Below are 21,131 nucleotides of genomic sequence, written 5' to 3'. Positions count from 1 at the left end.
AGACATGTTTGCAGGGAGAAAACAAATGAAATCAATTGCAACGAGAGTTCCAGGTGAAATCTGAAGCAGGGTTTTTCCACATGACTCCAAGGCTTTCTTTTTGGCTGGTCATTCTGTTATGGTTCTGTTCAAAACCAATTCCTTGATTACAGCCATGGAGCCAGACACATGAAATAAACGTTTAAACTGTTTATTGCAGTAAAGTAAAGTCCAGGTAAGGCAAAAATAAACAGTAACAGTTCAGGCTGAATGGAACAATGGATTTCCAGATCTTGGCAACCAAGCAGTAAATAATAAAGAAATGCAGCAGATGACTTAACTAAAACCAGTTTGTAGTAGCAGCCAGAAACATACAGGTAATCCAGGAACAGAGAGACACATGAGCAGGCTAGGAACATCAATGACCAGCAAAGGATTCAGGAATAAGCAGGCATATATAGGCCGCAGACAGGTGAGGATAATTAATTAGCAGTGCTAGTTAACCCCTAATAGAGGAATGGCCGGACAGCAGCTCCTCTGGAGAATCACAGATACTGCAGGGTAATGTGCACACAGGGTAACAAGGCAAATCATAACACAGGGTAAAATGTTGTCACACGCCGGACTCCCGCTGCCTCCCCGGGAGCCGGCGGGTGTACCCACTAATTACGGAGGCCATCCCCACCAAGACTCTCTGTTTTCTTTCACTTACCTGGTCCACGCTGCTGCAGCTCTCCAGCGCCGTCTCTCCCCTTCTTCCGTTCAGCGCTCAGTGGTTCTGCGCATGCGCAGAACCGTCTAACTGTTTTATGTGTTCTCACTGCCCTCTATTGGCTGTCCAATTGGAACTGCACTATATCTACCTCCTCTGACCAGAACTCAATGCTGGTTCTTTCAGTCAGTCCCTGACTTTAAGATTGGAAACAGCTCCTGTGTTTTTGCTATTCCTTCAGCTTCCAAGCTACGTCTCTCCGGGGAACTCACCTCAAGGTGACTACGCTGCTAAACATTCCGGTGAAAGCACTTCCAAGTGGCGACACTATCCTTTCCTGCTAACCAGTTCCCTAGTGACTACTTCGCTGAACATCCCAGCTATATTTCCTCTCCCAAGTGGCAACGCTGTCAAACTTCCCGGCTAAACACCGCTATCAAGTGACAGCACTACTTCTACCTGATTCTACGCTTCGTCTGTTGTGTTCGCTGAGAACTTCTCCAGGGGACCGCGACCTGCAAGTGGAAGCTGCAAAAGCCCATATTCCCTTGCGGGAATCTCTGGTGAACACCTTTCACTTGTTAGACTCCGCGCCCCTCGCTGAAGTAACGTCAATCTCGGCTGAACTATCAGGATCCAGTTGAAGTCTCTCTGGTAACGTGACAAATGTACACAAAGAAACAGGGCAGATCATAACAAAAATGCACACAAAGAAACAAGGCAGATCATAACATAGCCCCCCCTTTAAGGAGCGGATTCCAGACGCTCCATACATGCTCCTTTCAGGTTTTTCTCCTCTTCTTTTTCTTTTTATAAGATCTCCCTGGAGATACAATTGGGCTCTTCTCTAATGGAGTACAGAGAAGACCCAATTCTTCAGAAGCAGAAGAATTGGCAAGTTTGTCCACTAACTCTCTAGTATCCTCCAAAAATTCGCTTTTCGCTTTCAGAGTCTGAGTCCCAGCCTAGAGTCGCAACAGGACTGTTAATTTTATGAGAAGATGGTGAAATGCCCATGAAGCCGGTAACCAAGGTTTGTTGTTTGTGATTGTTCTTTTTATTTTTTGAAGATATAGGCTGACCAATGGAAGCAACAGACATCGATGACTTGTGAATAAACTTAGGTGCAGAAACACAGGCTGGAATGGAAACAGAAGAACTATGACCAGGAAACTCAACTGTTGATGGAGAGTACTTCTTGCACACAGCATTAACAAAGTCCATGGTATTATGGATAATGGGGTTATCGGAATTTAAAAGGGAGAAGGCCCAGGTCTGTGGCTCCCCTCTAAAATTCATGATCATAGAACTCACTTGGTTAAATTGGCTGGCAAAGTAATCTGGCGAGTCTTGAAACAGTTTCATGGAAAGGAATGGCCGGACAGCAGCTCCTCTGGAGAATCACAGATACTGCAGGGTAATGTGCACACAGGGTAACAAGGCAAATCATAACACAGGGTAAAATGCATACAAAGAAACAGGGCAGATCATAACAAAAATGCACACAAAGAAACAGGGCAGATCATAACAAAAATGCACACAAAGAAACAAGGCAGATCATAACAAAAATGCACACAAAGAAACAAGGCAGATCATAACAAGAACACAGAAGGATGATCAGGTGGCAATGTCAATTGAGGACAAACAATTCTTAGAAATAATGCAGAATGAACTAGTCAAAGATGAGGCAAACAGCTGGTTTGCACCTCTACCCTTTAGAACCCACAGACCTCGCCTACCTAACAACAGAGAACAAGTACTTAAACGCTTCTCTTCACTTAAAAGTAACTTTCACTGGAAGCCAGAGATGAGAGATTATTTCTTCTCTTTCATGGACAAAATATTTGAGAATGGCAATGCTGAGATAGCTCCCATCCTCAAAGATACAGAGATACAGAACCAGAGACTGTGTGTATTCTCTGATGCTTCAGTTAAAGCAATAGCAGCTGTTACATATCTTAAAACTGTGGACATAAAAGGACAATGTCATATCGGGTTTGTTATGGGCAAAGCAAAGTTAGCACCACAACCAGAGCACACCGTACCCAGACTGGAACTTTGTGCTGCAGTACTAGCTGTTGAGTTACCTGAACTCATCGCATCTGAGTTGCCTATTGAGCTTGCAGAAGCAGAATTCTACACAGACAGTAAAGTAGTGTTAGGCTACATTAACAATGAGACCAGACGATTTCATGTTTATGTCAGCATATGAGTGCTACGGATTAGGAGATCTACCAATCCAAAACAGTGGCACTATGTGTCTACTGTTCACAATGCTGCAGACCACGCTACAAGAGCTGTCACAGCCAATCTCCTTAAAGACACTTCATGGCTCACAGGACCTGAATTCCTGTACAAAGCAGATTGGAACAATCCAGAAAGTCACACATTTGAGTTAGTAGACGCAGACTCAGATGTTGAAATCCGTACACAAGTGACTACAATCCATACCACAATTTCAGATTGTCAATTGGAGCCTCACAGATTTCAAAGGTTCTCAACTTGGAAATCTCTTGTCAGAGCTTTTACTTGCCTAACCCACATAGCTCGGTCATTTAAAAATGCCACACCTGTAAATGCAAATGGATGTAAGGGTTGGCATCACTGTCAAAATACTTACATAGTAACAGAGACACAACAATCCAAGAACCTCATTATCCGTGTTGTGCAACATCAAGCCTATATTAGAGAGATTGACTGTATTACCAGTGGAAAACCTATTCTTAGAGACAGTGCCCTGAAGAGGCTAGACCCATTCCTCGACAAGCATAATTTGCTAAGAGTAGGAGGTCGCCTTGAAGAAGCAAACTTAGGTTTCAATGAGAAACATCCATTAATCATTCCTGGAAGTCACCACGTTACTTCTTTAATTGTGCAACACTATCACAATGAAGTCAAACATCAAGGACGATTATTTACCGAAGGGGCTCTACGATAAGCTGGGTTCTGGATTATTGGAGCAAAACGACGTGTAAGTAACATAATCTTCAAATGTATCACTTGTCGCAGACTTAGTGGTACTTCTCAAACTCAGAAAATGGCCAATTTTCCACCAGACAGGCTTAGTACAGAACCTCCCTTTTCTAACGTTGGTCTTGATGTATTTGGTCCCTGGACTGTCATCACCCGACATACAAGAGGTGCGAATGCAAGCAGTAAGCGCTGGGCAGTTGTATTCACCTGTATGGCTATCAGAGCTGTTCATATTGAAGTCATAGAATCAATGGACACTTCAAGCTTCATTAATGCTCTTAGACGTTTCATTGCCATCCGTGGTCCTATAAAACACATCCGCTCCGACAGAGGCACTAACTTCGTTGGAGCAGCCAAAGAACTACAAATTTGCTCGAACATCAACATGAAAGGTGTGCAGAGATACCTTAGTGAACAGAGTTGTGCATGGACCTTCAACCCACCTCATTCTTCTCATATGGGAGGGACCTGGGAGAGATTGATCGGCATAATTCGCAGAATCCTTGATTCTATCTTCCTACAAGTAGGAACTGCAAGACTCGCTCACGAGTGTTTAACAACCTTCATGGCTAAAGTCTCAGCTATTGTCAATGCTAAAACTCTGACTTCAGTTTCTAATGACCCAGAAGACCCATTCCTGCTTACTCCTGCCACTCTTCTTACCCAGAAAACTGGGACTATCCATGCTCCTCCTGGAGAGTTCAACACCAAAGACTTATATAATTGTCAATGGAGGCAAGTACAAAGTCTTGCAAACACCTTTTGGGACAGGTGGAAGAGACAGTACATCTCTACTCTGCAATCAAGGGACAAGTGGCAAGTTGCCAAACCTAACTTAAAACCTGGTGACGTTGTGCTTGCCAGAGATTGTCAATCACAGCGTAATGAGTGGCCTTTAAGTCTTGTCACCAAAACATTCCCAAGCAAAGATGGGAAGGTCCGTAAGGTCGAGGTCAAGATTTGCAAGCACGAAGAAACTAAGTTATTTCTTAGACCAGTATCTGAGCTAATCTTGTTGTTACCTTCGGAGGACTTAAGTGGTGGCATCAATTGATACCAGGCGGGGAGTGTTATGCCTTCAGCAGTTATGTATGTATATATGTATGTATTCTGTGTAAACTCCATCTAGTGGTCAGCTTGGTATTAACTTAAATTGAACTCTCAGAGCCTCTGTAGTTTATTCACCAAAGCACCATGGGAGCTACAAGCCTCCATTTTAGATATTACATGCTAGAAGCAAGAGGTGCAGTATATCTCTCCCCTTAGCACAGCATCAATGGTAAGATTGCTCCCTAGTTATGCATTTTTGCCATGTGTTTTCATGTTTGCATTACAATACATTTGTTCATGTTGTAAATGTATTTCCTTATTTCTGTATTACAGTTTTACCACTTGAATTATAACATTCTTAACTACTTGAATAAACAACATTGAAGTAGGAGTGGTTATGCTGTCTGTCTGATTATATTCAGGCTAAAGAGAAGATTATAGTGAAGACAGAACACTTACCTTTCCATGTGGGCATGATGTAATGTCAATCATCGTTACTATAAACCTAAAAATATTTCCAGAATTAGTACATAAAGTAACATATGCAATTTGAATACATGAAATTCTAAAAATGTGATGTGACAATTTTTTCACAATAGCTATGCGGCATGGACAAATGACAAGATATACAGTATATCATTGGGAAAGGGGTATGATGCCACTTGAAAGATGGGCAGACCAGTGAAAGGCAGATAGCAGACTGAGGTACAGATATTGCTGTCTAAATCTGGGTACACACTACAGAAATTTCGACCAACTTTTTATGCAGAGCGATTTTACATGCGACTGATGGTCCGATTGCTCGGTCCATGGACTGCATACACACTAGCCTTGTTTAGGACGATAAAGGGAAGAGCGGATGTCCCTTTAGCGACTTTTTACAGCCATGTTGTCGTGAACAATGATTTAAATTTCGTACACACTGCAGCGACATTTGCAGGAAATGTAACGAGATACCAAAGACATTAGCATAAAGGGGCAGACCTTTAACTATAGTTAACTCCTAAAACAGCATAAAAACAGAAGGCTACACTGTCTCTTCATTCATTCCTATTTGTAAACCTACAATGGCTACAGAAGTACAAGAACAAGCAACTGCACTTCTCCTGCTTGCTGTGGCAAGAAGACTGCTGGTACGAAACCAAAGAGAAAGAAGGAGAAAGAGTAGATCTTATTGAAGCAAAGATTGGTTCAAGAGGAGAGACACATTCTCTCATATGCCCCTGCTACAGGAGATACAGGACAACAACCCAGATGATTTCAAGAATTTTCTTTGTATGAATGATTCAACTTTTCATGAACTGCTCCAACTAGTAACCCCTCTCATCCAGAGGGAGAACACCCATTTAAGGAGACCCATACCGCCAGAGCAAAGACTGGTGGCAACACTAAGATTTTTGGCAACAGGGAGAACACTTTCAGATCTTAAATACAGCACGGCTATTTCACCTCAAGCTCTTCGCATGATAATACCTGACACCTGTGATGCTATAATCAAAGTTCTCAGTGACCAGTATATGAAGGTTGGTGAAAAGCAATAGTATTTATTGTAAAAATAGCGGTTTATTAGCATACATATTAACATATATAACATTGTAAAAATACATTTAACTTGGAATGTGCAATTCATGAATTATTTGGACCAGAGCAATAGTTTATAATTGTTGGTAGTGCAAAATTTCGCTTGTGTCCATACCAGATGTGTCCCCTGCGTAATGTGGAATCCTTACTGATGCTAATGGCATGGATGTCATACAAGGTTAAGACATGACGCTTTGTCCACCCATGGTACTATGCTGCAACTGTGCTGTCTGAAATGTGTATGCTTGTTTGTGTCTGTGGTTAGTCGTGGAAATAAATGTGTCCGGGCACAAATCTTCAGCGGTAGCCCTACACATGAGGTCACACAGCAGCGGCTCCATTTCAGCTTGTATGCACTTGCTACTACTTCTCATTTTGCTAGCTATTGTTGCTCCGAGGAAATCAAATGTGTCCTGTTCCTTTCTTTTTGTTATCAGAGTGTTAGCGCAATCAATCATCTTTTCTGCTAGTGCATCAGTTTCTTGTATTTCATTTATTCTGCGTCTCTTTTGCTTCTGATTGTTTTTTGCTGGTGTATCAGCTTGGGTCACATCTTGCCTGTCAGCAGTTAGCTGGCTTTCACGTGCAGTGCTATTAATTGCTGTAGCATCCTGGTCTTCAACTCCCAGCAAGAGCCCATCAGACAGTAGTGCAGGCTGAAAAAGCGCAAACTAATGAGGGAATTTAATTGCAAGCATGTTCAAATGTAAACTATTTACACATCTTTATGTCTCAGTTTCCATCGACAGAGGAAGACTGGAAAGTGATAGCGGAAGATTTTGAGAGACTATGGAATTTCCCAAATTGCGGTGGTGCCATTGATGGCAAACATGTCCGAACTATGCCACCATCAAACAGTGGATCTGTCTACTATAATTACAAAGGGTTTTTTAGCATTATTTTAATGGCCATAGTGGATGCGAACTATGAATTCCTATTTGTGGACATTGGAAAAAATGGAAGAGTCTCAGATGGAGGTGCATTGGAGCATACTACCTTCCATAACAAACTACAAAACGCCCTTAACCTTCCATCGCGGAGTAGCACAAAATATGGACTAAACTTTGTGTTTGTGGCAGATGACGCCTTTGCATTGCACAACAATGTTTTAAAACCGTACCCTCAAAGAAATCTGACCATTGAAAGGCGTATATTTAATTACAGACTGTCACATGCTCGACGTGTAGTTGAAAATGCCTTTGGGATTCTAAGTAACAGGTTCCGAGTTTTTCATTCTACAATAAACCTGCATTTGGACAAAGTCGACAAAGTAGTGATGGCCTGTTGTGTTCTGCATAACTTTCTGCAGCGTAAAAGCAACAGTGGACGTACCACTCAGGTCAATGTGGAAAGTAATGCCGAGGACATAGAGGTAGTGGGCTTGACACCATTAGAGTGTGGACACTCTAAAAATAGTAGTACATTGGCAAAATTAAATCGTGAAGCGTACCTTACGTATTTCAACGGTGATGGTGTCGTGCCATGGCAGAATGATTGCTTATGACTGTTTATATACATGTTATGCATTGTTATTGTGTTGTTGATTGTTTGAACATGAATAAATCTTTTACATGGCAACATCATAATGTACTGTACTTACTGTGCCGCTTGCAGGTATATCATATGCTTGCTCTACCTCTGGGGATGAACTGCTGTCTGTGTCAGGCTGCTAATGGACGTACGTGGTGTTTCTTGGTCCCTCACAAAGTGCAACATAGCAAAGTACCATAGCTTTGGCACATACACGTCTTCAGCTGCAGCTCCAGATTTTTTGACTGCTTCAACTTTATTTAATCCTTTTTTATACACAGTCCTAAGGTTCTGGATCTTGCTTTTTTGCCCATTCAACAGTTGCTCCAGGGTGATATGGCAGACATGCTTTTACAAGCTCTTGCATCGCCATGTTTCGCATCATTCGGTTAGAATATTCTTTGGATTTGGCTTTCCACAAACATGGGTGAGCCCTGTAGGTTTCAATAAAATGTACAGCTCCGAAGAATCGTAAAATCTCTTCGTATGTAATGGTCATGAACGGGTTACAGTTATAGAAAAAAAAATCCATACACGAGGTTATTATACACGAATAGACATCACCCACAATGCTCCATTCTCTAAACAAACGCCCATGTCTGAGGGTATAAAATTATAGAGGAGCCTGTCTGGCGTTCAGGAACGTAAGAAGATGGCGAATGAAGAGAAGGTGTTAGTGGGGGTTGAGGCAATGGAGATGGAGACGCAGTCACAAATGGTGGTGGAAGGGCCAACAAATGTTGGAAAAGTTAAGGTGGGGGATGGAGATGCTCAAGAAGAATGTACTGCAGTTAAAAGAGCAAAGTCGATGAGCCCAAGAGAGATGGAGATGATGGTAAAAGTACTGGACCAGTACGACTACGACTGTCAAAAGCAAAAGTACAGAAAAGTGAATAATAGAAAGGAATTGATAATGCAAAAACTACTGCGATTACTGAAGGAAAAACTTGGAAAGAAAATAAATAAATTCCAAGTGCAGAAGAGGTGGTCGGACCTTAAAAATAAAGAGGCAAGGAGACTGGAGCATATCTGTAAAAACATTAAAAAAGTGAGTAGCACGTGTAGTCGTGTAGTGTACCTGTTTGAAGGACTTTATGTATTTTATTCTACTGTCACATGAACCAATGCAAACGTATGATTATTGTTTTGTCAGAAGCAAGAATTAACGGTGACAAGGCCACTGTAGATACCATTGATGTAATAACACCTGTTATAAAGCAAGAAAAAATAAATGTGCCAGAGGGACCACAACACAAACTGATCTCGAGCAGTGTGCAAGGTGAGCTCATTTCAGGTGTTGGAATAAAATTTTTATTAACTTTATAACAGATATAGAAGCGAAATGGTAAAACATTTTTTCATTTTCTTGCTTCATAGATACCATCGTCATATTCGATGAAACTTCGGTAGAAGATAAAAATGTTGCCAAGTTCAACAATTATTTTAAAGAAATGAAAGGAAATATTGCCAACATTAAGAAAAAAATCAAAAACCTTGATAATACTTTTGATGACATGTATATGCTGTTTGCAGCTGTTGTTCCACAAACCAGTAGCACCCTTTCACTGTAATACTAATTTTTTTTTCAGGTCTCATATTGTACTATACAAATCTTATATTGTTATTTTTTTTACCTGCAATAAAACTGTTGCATTAACACTGTGTGGTTTATTCAGAGTATTTTATAAATATTATTAAATAAAGGTTAATATGACTTTATAACTTTCATAGTTTTTAAACTTTATAAAGGTTAAATGAGAAATGATTGCCAACATAGATAATAAAGGGTAATAACCCACGTGCTTTATACACGTGTAACGGTCTGCAGCCAGACTGGTGCAATACACATCTATACAAAACACAAGCCTGTGATGTGCGGATTCCGCACCACGTGGGACTGGGATTGACATCAAAAATTAACATACACACACCCCCCAGGTCGAGGAAGTATCGGAGGATTGTCGTGGATCGGTCGGAAGTTTATACACACTGCACAGCGGAAAAGAGATTGGAACGAAAATATTAAACGGTACGACCAACGAAATGAGGCGACAATCGTCCATTTGGGCAGACTTTTGACCATCGTGTCACTGCACACACTGACCCGACTTTTGAACAAGCCAGTGGCGCACGCAGGGGGGGTTTCTGGTTTTCAAGAAACCCCTCCCCTCCGCGAACCAACGGTACTGTACAGCAGCCGCGGCGCTGTCAAAGCACTGTACAGCACTGCCGCAGATGCTGTTTGACAGCGCTGCGGCTGCTGTAGAATTCAAACGCGCCGAAATGGAGCTCCCTCTCGCAATATTTTATTTTTTTTCCGGGGGGGCGGAAACCCCCCCTTCTAAATCCTGCGTTCGCCCCTGCAAGCGGTCGTATGTCAGCTGATTGAGCCGATTATTGGACGAAAACCGTGTAGTGTGTACACAGCTTTAGTAAGTACAGAGGGATAACATAAGATTATGTGTCACACATACATTAATTAAGCTCAGAAAAAAATTCAGGTTAGTGTGCCTTTAAGGCTAACTGCCTTTACTGAAATGCACACTACAAACAAACAGGAATATATAGTGATACTTGCCAAGTAAGCGTGTATAAAAATCCTGTGAGAGATCCAATTATTTTGCTATTTGTGCTGAGACAGGCAAATATGGGATAATAGGACAGGCCAACTTCAATGGCTCCAACTAGAAGACCAAGTGCTAGAAAGGAAACAAAAACTATTTAGTATTTTGGAGCATTCACAAAAAATTGATTGGTAGTACTGTGGATATAATGCAACAGACTCAGACTTAATGTTGCTTGAGTGATTACACTGGAGGGACTGCAGGTGGAGCTGTTCCTAAATGTGTTCTTGTGTTGTCACTCTGTGTTTGTACTCGGTTGAACAAAGAATGTTTTAGTTTTGTTCTCATGTTGGTCTTACATGCAAGGTATGTCTGTATGCAGAGATAACTATGCAATTTATATATACAGTTATTCCACAAAGAACTTTCCAATGTGTGCCTATTGATAGAATGATATAGATAGAAGAAGCATAATCTGCAACTGGTTATGGGCCCAGGCCCCAGACACAAGCACCAGAAACCCAGTCCAATGGACCTAGGCACAAGAAGCATCCTGGGAGGATCTGCACAGCAACTGTGAGTAAGCCAGTATTATACTGTACGTGAGGGGGAATAAAGTAATACAAAAAGAGAACAAAATGACAAGCAGCACAGATTTTAGACTAGCAGTAACCAAGCAGTTTAATGATATTACTAATGATATTACTATTTAATGACTATCAACTGTGGAAATTCAAAGTTGAAATGCTGCTGTCTAAAGATAACTTCTGGGAATGTATAATCACAGACAGACCAGAGATTAATAATCAAAAATGGGACAAGAAAAACAGACAGGCTTGTATAATTATAAGCTTATTAGTTGAAGATGATCAACTAATTCATATAAAAGACATGAGAATACTGCCAAGGGTATGTGGGATGGACTAAGGGGTGTTGAGAGGGGGGGTGAAACAGGTACAGAGTACCAGGGCCTGGGCCTCCACTGGAGCCAAGTAACTTTTTTAATTTTTATCTTTTACTACTTTTTTTGTGCCAGCGGGGTTGGCATGTCGGGGGTGGTGTGGGGTTTGGGGAGAGGACAGCTGCTCCCAATCCCTGGACAATGTGTAACATCGAAACATGTATAGTTACTTAGAGGGTGCTCCTGCAATGTTTTGTGAAATCCATGGTCATGGGTATAACACTATCTATATACTAATCTATTAATCTGATAATACTATAGCACAACATATGTTGCCATATACTATTATAAATATGGGTTATTTTATTCTACTTTATTATGCATAGTGATTATACTTTAAATTCATTTTTATTATATAAATTCAGCTTCTTTTATGTCATTTCATACTTTCCTATTTTACAATTTGTAACAATACATAATAAAGTGATGAAAAATGCAGCCTAACCTGACATTTCCCTCTTCCTTACTTTGCCTCTTGTATATCTCACCTCCCTCCATTCCCCCATCATATAAAACCCCTGGTTAATGGCTGAGGGTTCCTGCAGTATGTGCAAATTTGTTTTTTTTTATATATATATATTTATTGTAAGTCATCTTTGTGCTCATTGTTAGTGTATTATAATTCTATGAACCTGTCAGCTTTGTAATAAATAAAACCTTTTAAAATGCAATCTATGGACTTCTTCATATTTCATCACATTTGTAAATCTACTTTACACTCCATCATCCCAGTGGTGACACAATGCTGGACAGACTGATTTAAAATCCATATATGTTTTATGTGAAGAGTCAGGATCCAACTGGCCAGAATCATTACAGAGATTTATATGTGGGCCACAAGCCCAGTTGGAATGAATAAGTACTTATAAAATGTGTGTGCTACATAAAATATAATCATATTACTGTATTATTATTATACAACTGATTTTACTGGTGGTTAATTCATACCACTTTTATTGTAAAAAAAATTATTTGCTCACCAAAACCCATAAAAACATTGCAACCACTTAAATACATGTACCTCTAGCCCACGAGGGAACTCCCACTGGCAGATACTCCTCAGAAAAGAGTGACATGACCTTGTTAGCAATTGCTCCAAACGCAAAGCCAAATGTCCATCGGTTGTTAAAAGTCCCTATGAGATCTAAAGGACTGCGAACAGAAAGGCAGTGAATTAGATGAGCATCGCTTTATGTATTATTAAATAATAATAATATACTAATTTTATATAAGTAGAACATGTGGTCATGAATGGTTTTGGATCCCACAAAACTTCCCACTGGAGGTCATTTACAAAGCATGAAAAGCTCCCCACACAGTGAAAGTCAGATTTGGACCCAATCTGCGGCTTATACAAATGAACCTAGATTCTTCCATGGCCCATGGGTTCATGAAGGCAGTGTTTGTGGAAGAGATGACGTTTGCACCCGCTAAGGCAAGGAGTTGGGTTGAGTGAGAGTGTTTCATGTAAAGGACACATTAGGTGTACCAGTGCAGCTAGTTTTGCAGGGCAGTGGAGAAACAGGATTTCCTTTTGCAGAGCGAGAATATTGAAATAAATTAAAAAGGGTGGTGACTGTACTGTTTTTGCTGTGTTCCTGTATGTTGTCATTTCCACTATGCAAAAGAATATAAGTTTTGTACAAACTCAGAGCTGGTGGTCATTCTTATTGACACACCATACCTTTAAGAGAAATTAATTAAAAATGGACATGACCATTCAATATTCACTATTTCCCCTCTATTATAATTATTTATAATATATATTATTAAGGATACATCTAAAGTAAAGGTTTTTACTGAGGAACTTAAAATGTTGAACTATCGTTAACATTATCTTGAATCTGGGCAGGTTTCTACTTGAACTATTGGAATTTTGACTGTTTCAGAGGAGCTTACAAACCTTAAACAGCATGTTTGTCTCTGAGCCATGAAAACGGTTATTATCGGTTCCTACACAATAACATTTGAATGAACAACCTTTTATGTAAATTGATACAATTGTATGAATAATTTATGATAACCTCTCTAATTTAACAGTGCAATCATTGAGACATATTTATATCACATATACTAACTGGTATTTTAAACAAATTTTGTATATGCATGCTAATTGTTTTTACAGTATAAGAAATAATTTATATAATAAAATTGTTGTCTTTTCTATAACGGAGTGGTGACATTTATGTTATTTTAATTACTTGGTGAAAACAACTTACTCTATTTTAGGGATCCCACCAGAGCAGCCTTCATTATTAAACTCCATGTCATTGCACTTATGTGAGCTTTTGCACTAATCTCTGAAGACAGCTGCTCAGTGGAGATTTAATTGATTTAATAATACTGATCATTTTTTATTAAGCGCCTAGTGATTAAGTCTACCTTTAATACAAAGTGGATAATGTTATATTGTCCCTTACAATTTTAGGCTGATTTATATACTACTGGCTCTATTGTAACTGCATGCTAAAATGTCCATGACTAAGCAATAGCGAAACGTACGTCGGGGTGACGTCACGTCATGTGACGTCAGACCCGGAAGTAGGTGGAGCCGACCGCGGCGCTCTGCCGCTGACACAGACCAACAAACTGTTATTCAGACTCCTCTACAAACACTCTATTAGCGCTATCCCAGTTTGATAGACTAATGAATCACTATATGGAAATATATTACTAGCGACGTAGCGCTTTGATGAGGAGACTGATGAAATAAAGATTACCTATTATATACGAGCTACTAGATCACTCTTAGTGCTACTATTCACTAACCCCAGTATGGATATACATATGATAATTAGCCACTAAATACGTGGCAACTTCTTGACACATTGGATAGGGCTTGTGCCTTATGAATTTCCAACACCTTTTAAGCTATATGGTAACCTGATAAAGTCTCTATAAGTGGGGAACATACTAGGCAAATACTGCCATTCACAGCTTATGTTGTATACAACACCAAATACTGAGACATGCTGTCACTAGGCAGAACATTTTCAACTTAGATTCCTTCACAAATATTTCACCAGCGCTATTATACTCGCTATTTCAACATAGCAGACCAATGAAATATCATATGAGAACAGACTATTAGCGACTTAGCGTTTTGATGAGGAGACTGATGCTATAGTGATTACCTATTAAATATAAGTTACCTAGCTAAGCTTAGAGCTACTACTCATTAGCCTAAGTAGGTGCACATAAATGTGAATTAGCCATCAGATACGTGGCAAAACTCTTGATACACTTAATAAGGCTCGTATCCTATGAATTTTAAATAACTATTAATTCATATGGTAATCCGATAAAATCTCTATATATGTGGAATACACTAGGCAAATATTGCCATCTGTAGTTTATACTATACACAACACTATATACTGAGGACTATATAAGTGACACGCTGTCACTAGACAGAATATGTTCAATTTCTGCCATCCTATTCCGATATTTATGAACTAATTTGTGTTGTATATTCCCACAAGAGATTGTATAACAGTGATTTTCATTTTGGAAATAGTACAAACTCTCATCGGCTCCACCACAGGGTCAACTTATTTTTAAATTCTATACTTTTCACCACTACAATCTTTTTTATATTTCGCTTTTTTATCTGTGTGGTATATCTATACGTACCATTTTTAATGCATACCAATAAAAATAATATGTATTAATTCTCTACTTATATGTACCTGGAGTGCTTGTTTAGGTCACTTTCCTCCTTTGGATTGTATTGTATAAAATGTCAGATACCCTGGAAATACAATTTAGTTCCAATACTGCATGAACTGATGTCTGAACATTTGAGTTCCTCTCTGACCTTTTACCACATTTTATATTTTTTGCCAATTTTATTTAGTTTTATTGTATTTTATTTCACTTTATATTACTCTAGTTTACCCTATTTCTACATTGTTTATTTTTCTTTCCAGCTCACCTACAATTGAAACAATGTAGGAATTATAACTGTAACCAAGCAGTCACCCCCATATCTTATTTACCGTGATGACTAACGCTGACTAGAACCCTATATTCATTTATAGGAAATGGTGTATATAGTTTTTGCTGCGCGTGAAACTATATTTGCTGTAAAATAAGCTGGTGGAAAAAAGACACGTGTGGGTAAAATTAGTTTAGGGGCTGCATAATCTTTAGCTACACTACTGTTCATCTAATTAAAAATCTTGTATAGTTATAGCAAATAAATAAAAATAACCCATGAAATACTTACATGACAAATCCAAACCTTCTATCGAGAAGCTGTATTTTTTCATCAAATTGTGTCCTATTAATGCGTCTCTCAAGAAAGGAAAGTGCCAGAATTATAAGAACCTTAAAAAAAGAAAACTTAAGATGAACCTAAGAAATTTGTTATAAACCCAAATCTCTGATGAGATTTATAAACCTATTATACATATTGTCTTATTATTTCATTGTCAGTGAATGCAAAAAAATACATCAATTAGAGTTCGCTGTATATATTTTGACACACGAAAACACAGAAACACACTCAGGAGAAACCGGAGCACGCTTTCATATACACAGAACTCCACCAAGATCATAGACAAATGTAACAGATGCTAGGTTTCTATAAACACAATTTGCAGCTCCAGACACAACAATTACAGACACCAATGCTAGCTAACCAAAAAGAGCTAATAATATGTCTAAGTCTATTTTGGATTCTTCCTCTAATGACTCTAATTAAAGAACTTTTGCCAATATCTGAACATTGTGATAAACATTTTAAAAATAGAAAATATTAAAGAAACTTTATTTATTAATAATGGCTGACTAGATACAGCTGGTATGCCAGTACATGAAACTGGGTCGTGGGCTGGGGCCAGTCTCGGATTGTCTCTACCCTAGCTAGTTCTGACCTAACCCTTCTTTCCCCCACACAATGCCCCAGATACTGTACCTCTGACATCCCCATCTGGCACTTGGCTGACCTAACCGTCATACCTGCCCACCGAGTCTTCCCTAACACCAACCCTACATGCTCCAGATTATCTTCCCAAGTCTTACCGAAAATGTAAATGTCCTCTAGAAAACCTTGAGCTCTGTCCAACTCCTCTACAAAAGAGTTAATACAGGGCAAGGGGTAGGTGTAAGACATGGTCATATTATTCAACTGGCGGTAGTATAAGCAAATCCGCGTTGCCTTGTCATTCATGGGAACCAATACAACGGAGGAAGAGGATGGACTGCGCAATGGCTAGATCACACCTAGCTCATGCAGCACCCAGTACTCCCTGTATATGCTCTCCTTGGCATCTGGTAACACCTAACTGGCCTATGCTCACCAGTGTCCACATGGTGCATTACCAAGGAAGTTTGGCTGGACTTCCTACTGAACTGAGTTGCAAAGGTCCACAGCACTGCCTCAAGCTGTTCCCTCTTGCGGACACTCAAGCACTCATCCCAGCCCACTTCTTCTACACCACCTTCACCTCTGGCATCCGCAAGGAGGTCAGGTAGTGAGTCACTTACTGGTTCCTCAGTTGGTAATCAGCAAACCACTGCTACCGACTCCACACGCTCATGGTATACCTTCAACATAATCACGTGGTAGATCCGCTGCCGCCTATTGCCGCTATCAAACCACACCACATAAGTGATGTCACTCAGGTGTTTTGAGACAGTGTACGGTCCAGCCCAGGCAGCCTGGAGCTTGTTCTGGCGCGTGGGCATCTGAACAAGGACCTTCTGCCCTACCTCAAATACTCTGGCACGTGCGTCCTGATCGTAAGTCTTCTCTTTTGCCTGCACTTCCACTAGGTTAGCCTGCACAAGCCCCATGAGATTCTCTAACCGATATCTGAGCTTCAACACATACTCCACCACAGAGACATCCTGGGTGGGTAGCTCCCCTTCCCAAGACTCCTGGAACAAGTCAAGACATCTGTGGACTCTGTGGCCATATAGTAGTTCAAAGGGGAAGAAACCGATAGACTCCTGCGGCACCTCCCAATAAGCAGACAGGTAGTGTTCACAGTCCCCACACGATCAAATTGGCAAGAGACAACATCCTCTGCGTTGCTAGGGAACGTGGTCTTTCCAGAGGCAAAGGGCTGGCTGTTTCCTGAAGAAATTGCAATGTGGTCTTTTTCTCTGGGCTGGCTGAAGCTTTGGTTGCTGGCGATGACTATTGTCAAGCAGCTGTGGTCTCTGGACTGGGTTGTGTAGGTGTATATCTTGAAGACTGTAGTCTGACAACTTGGTTCTGGGTAATAGAGTTGAGAAATGGGGTTACAATTGCACGTCCAACATCGCTGCCCAAGATTACATCAGTTAGGAGGCTATCCATAACGGCAACATCTTGCAACTCTTGGCCATCTCCCCATTCCATATACACACTTGCTTTTTCAGTGTGACCCTGCAATATTGCAGCAGGATCAATAAGGTGGGGACTCACTTCAGTTATGGAGGCCCCTGAATCTCTCAGTCTTTCTCCACATGTTTTTGGGGGGTCTTTCAGACAAACAAGTGACTCTCTCTGCTGAGTCACCTTCAGACAATCCACACTCCATTGGGCTGGCAGTGGTGGAAACAGTCTCTCCTGGCTCACCTTCGCTCATTAAGCAAGTCAGCCGGGCCCCAGGACTCAGATTAGGGCCACGAGTCTGGGGTATGGGGGCTGTGGAACAGTTCATCCTTAAATTAATGGTTTTCCTGCAGCTGTAGCACTTCTTCTCCAGCCTGGGCTCTGATGGTGTCTGATAACTCCCAGAAGCAGGGCGGGGCGGTGGCTGGCGAAAGGTACCTGAATGGTTGGATACTTGCTTTTAGGGGTGAGTAGAAGAGGGGTTTCCCCCTGATTGTACAGTCCTTTGGTGCTGGCTGTTAACCTGGTGCTTCTTCCACATACTGATCCGCCAACTGGGTGGCTGCCTCCAGGGTGCCTGGCTTCCTGTCCAGCACCCATTCTTTCACATCCAGTGCGCACCAATGATGAAATTGTTCTTGGCACATCAGGTCTATTACCTCCTCCATGGTCTGAGCACCTGCTCCACGCACCCACTTCCTGGCAGACTCCCACAGCAAATTGGCAAACTCCTCATAGGGGCGTGGAGGTTCTTGGTAAGGTCCCGGAACTTTAGATAATAGGTCTCTGGGTAATAGTGTACCATTTAAGGAGTGCTATTTTCCCTATATTATAGTCTGCACAGTCTTCAGAGGGCACCCCACGATAGGTCTTCACTGTGCGTCCTTGTAGTGTGGACACAAGATGCTTAAGCCATTCCTCTCTGGGTACAGTGTGTAGCCTGCAGGTCCTTTCAAATACCTGCAGGGGCTCATCAATATTCCCAACACAGGGCACCTCCCCCCTAGGCTGCATGGCACCAGACCTCGATAACCTGTGCCCGCTCAGTTTCCATTGTCTTGTCTCCTAAGGCTGCCAGCTGGATCTTTAGCCCGGATGCCCTGCACTCATCATAGGACAGAGGGGTTGGTTGTGCGGGTACAGTCTGTTGAGTAGAGGTCTCTGCTGTCTGAGCGTCTGGTTCACCGAGCTCCCGAACGTCAACTGGGCAGCTGCCCTGGCCACTGCCGCCATCAGTTGCCTCTGCCTGGGTATTATGCTGTTGGTGCCATTCCCTCAGCCTCTCTCTCATCTCCTCCCTGTTTGGTGAATAGCTGATGTCAATGCCCTTGGCACTGCACAGAATCTCAAGGTCTTCCCTGGACACGTTGGTGTAATCAGACATCCTGTGTGTTCTCCTGGCTGCAGTTATTCCTCTCCTGAATAACTTGGCTCTTCTGATTGATGCAGGAAAAGCCACCTGGTGTTCTCTCGCTCTTTGACACCAGAAATCTCTGACAGGATGGACCGCCTATGCCACCCTGTCTGTTGTAGCGGGGAACCGGCTGGGCTTACTTTGCCACCATTCCCTTTCTTTATCCCAACCGCAGTAGGAGGTGCTTAAGCTGCTGCCACCACTGGACTCCTTCATGGTATCCAGAACCGCGTTCCTTCTAGTTATCGCTGCTTGTGTACCTAGGATGGTACCCTTGACCTCTTACTATAGATCAGGGTTGCTGTGGATGGATTCCCCCCTGGCCTATCACACTGGCCAGAGCTGCTGGGTAGCGGGGAGAGCGGTGGTACTGGAAAGCTGGGTCTAAACCTCAGAACAGCCGGAAACGAATTAGAGTTGGGTCTAATCTGTAGATCACAGGAAATTACAGCAGGGAAGTAGTTGTCAAGCAGGTCTTGGAGCAAGTGATGTTTATTTAACTCAAGTGTCCTGACAAGGACAGTACACACTGGTTGAAGGTACCAGTGATCAGAAAGTTCAATGGAACAATAATGATACATTTCAGTACAAACCAGTGCTGTTTTATACAGTTTTGGGCACAGCCTAACAGGGGGTAAGCCAGCCCCCTGAACTCTTTGCTGGCCCCAAGAAGTCTGAGTTATTTGTAGTATCAGGATGCAATATGTTTCCCCAAAACATGGATTTAAATGCAATGCAAAGTTAACAAAATTTACACTAATCCGCTATATCCCAAAACCTTCTGTGTGCATTATTCGGACAGGATCTGAGATGCATGATACAAGCCACACAGACAAGGCGGCAGCAGCCCGCCTGATGTGCATACAGACTGAACAGTCGTGTTGGCCACTGAGATGAAAAGGTCTAATTAACATGAGGGACTTTCTTTAGAAAGGTTATATAAATACAATCATGACATCCTGTCTCAGAAGTTACAAATCAATAGCTCAGAAATTAAGGCATTTCCTATACAAGGTGCCACACGATGTAATAATATAAGTATTTCCAATAGACAGTATCAAGAATGAGTACATTTGCAACAATATAAATTGGCACACTGTGATAATAATTTAAACATATTATTACAATAAGTTATTTATAAGTGATCCAGCCACACGTAGTACTTCATATTCAGTCAACATATACAGATTTGATAACAGAGTAACTGGTTTACCTGACTTTCGTTGCCTCTACCACATTGTTAACTGTAGAGTCCCCACCACCATACCATCCTATAAATAAACACCATTTTTCTTCCTCAAGGTTGTTTGTATTAATAACTGATATTTTCTTTGTAAATCACGGACAATCTACGGTTAAATATGTTGTTGAATCTTTGCAAACTATGTAACCAGGAACTGGCTGGGCCTAAGAGCTGGAGGAAATTTGATCTAAGTAAGTGCAGGTGCTGTATGTTTACATACTATTATTATTATAAATATTTATTTATTTCTATTAAACAATGGCCTGTCAGCTGCAGAATATTTTAACTATATAAAATATTTATAATAATTAACGTATATTTTATAAAAATGTTCATTTTTAACTTAAACTATTAAAAAACAAATAAAAGCTCTATTTAAACCACAAAAAAATTATTTAATACATAAAAATATAGCAATAGATATAATATATGTTATATTATATACAACCCTTTTTTTATTTCCCTGCAGAAAATATTTATTTATTACAGCAAAAAATGGAGCTGACATTCATTTCCATTCTCTGTCACCTCTGACGTGGAGTTGACTTCCTCCACCTCAGAGGTGACAGAGGATTTTGGCACATGAAAGAAAGGGGAGAGCAGAATAACAATCCATACATTATTATTATTATTATTATTATTATTATATATTTATTTATAAGGCGCCACAGGTTCTATAGCGCCAAATACAGAAGCAAGCAACAAATAGATGAGGTAATACACATAAGTAGCACAGATGAATGTGATTAATGCTATGGGGACTCACACAAACTTCAGCAAACCATATGACAGGACGTAC

The 21,131-nt window shown here is 40.8% G+C and overlaps 1 protein-coding gene across 2 annotated transcripts in view; it reads right to left on the bottom strand.

Moving 5' to 3' along the window:
- LOC142154032 (stimulated by retinoic acid gene 6 protein-like) overlaps window positions 1-21,131 on the bottom strand; it is a 68,358-nt gene that overhangs the window by 40,492 nt on the left and 6,735 nt on the right. For both annotated transcript variants that reach the window (XM_075210916.1, XM_075210915.1), the window contains exons 3-6: window positions 15,579-15,679; window positions 12,372-12,502; window positions 10,404-10,524; window positions 5,174-5,219 (exon numbers count right to left, since the gene is read on the bottom strand). In XM_075210916.1, coding sequence (XP_075067017.1) covers window positions 5,174-5,219; window positions 10,404-10,524; window positions 12,372-12,502; window positions 15,579-15,679 — 399 coding nt within the window. The remainder of the gene's footprint in view (window positions 1-5,173; window positions 5,220-10,403; window positions 10,525-12,371; window positions 12,503-15,578; window positions 15,680-21,131) is intronic.

Source organism: Mixophyes fleayi, chromosome 1 (genome assembly GCF_038048845.1).
Source record: "Mixophyes fleayi isolate aMixFle1 chromosome 1, aMixFle1.hap1, whole genome shotgun sequence".
In the NCBI taxonomy this organism is placed as follows: Eukaryota; Metazoa; Chordata; class Amphibia; order Anura; family Limnodynastidae; genus Mixophyes; species Mixophyes fleayi.
The sequence above is the reverse complement of the archived record's forward strand: the minus strand, read 5'-3'. Positions and strand labels throughout refer to the sequence as shown.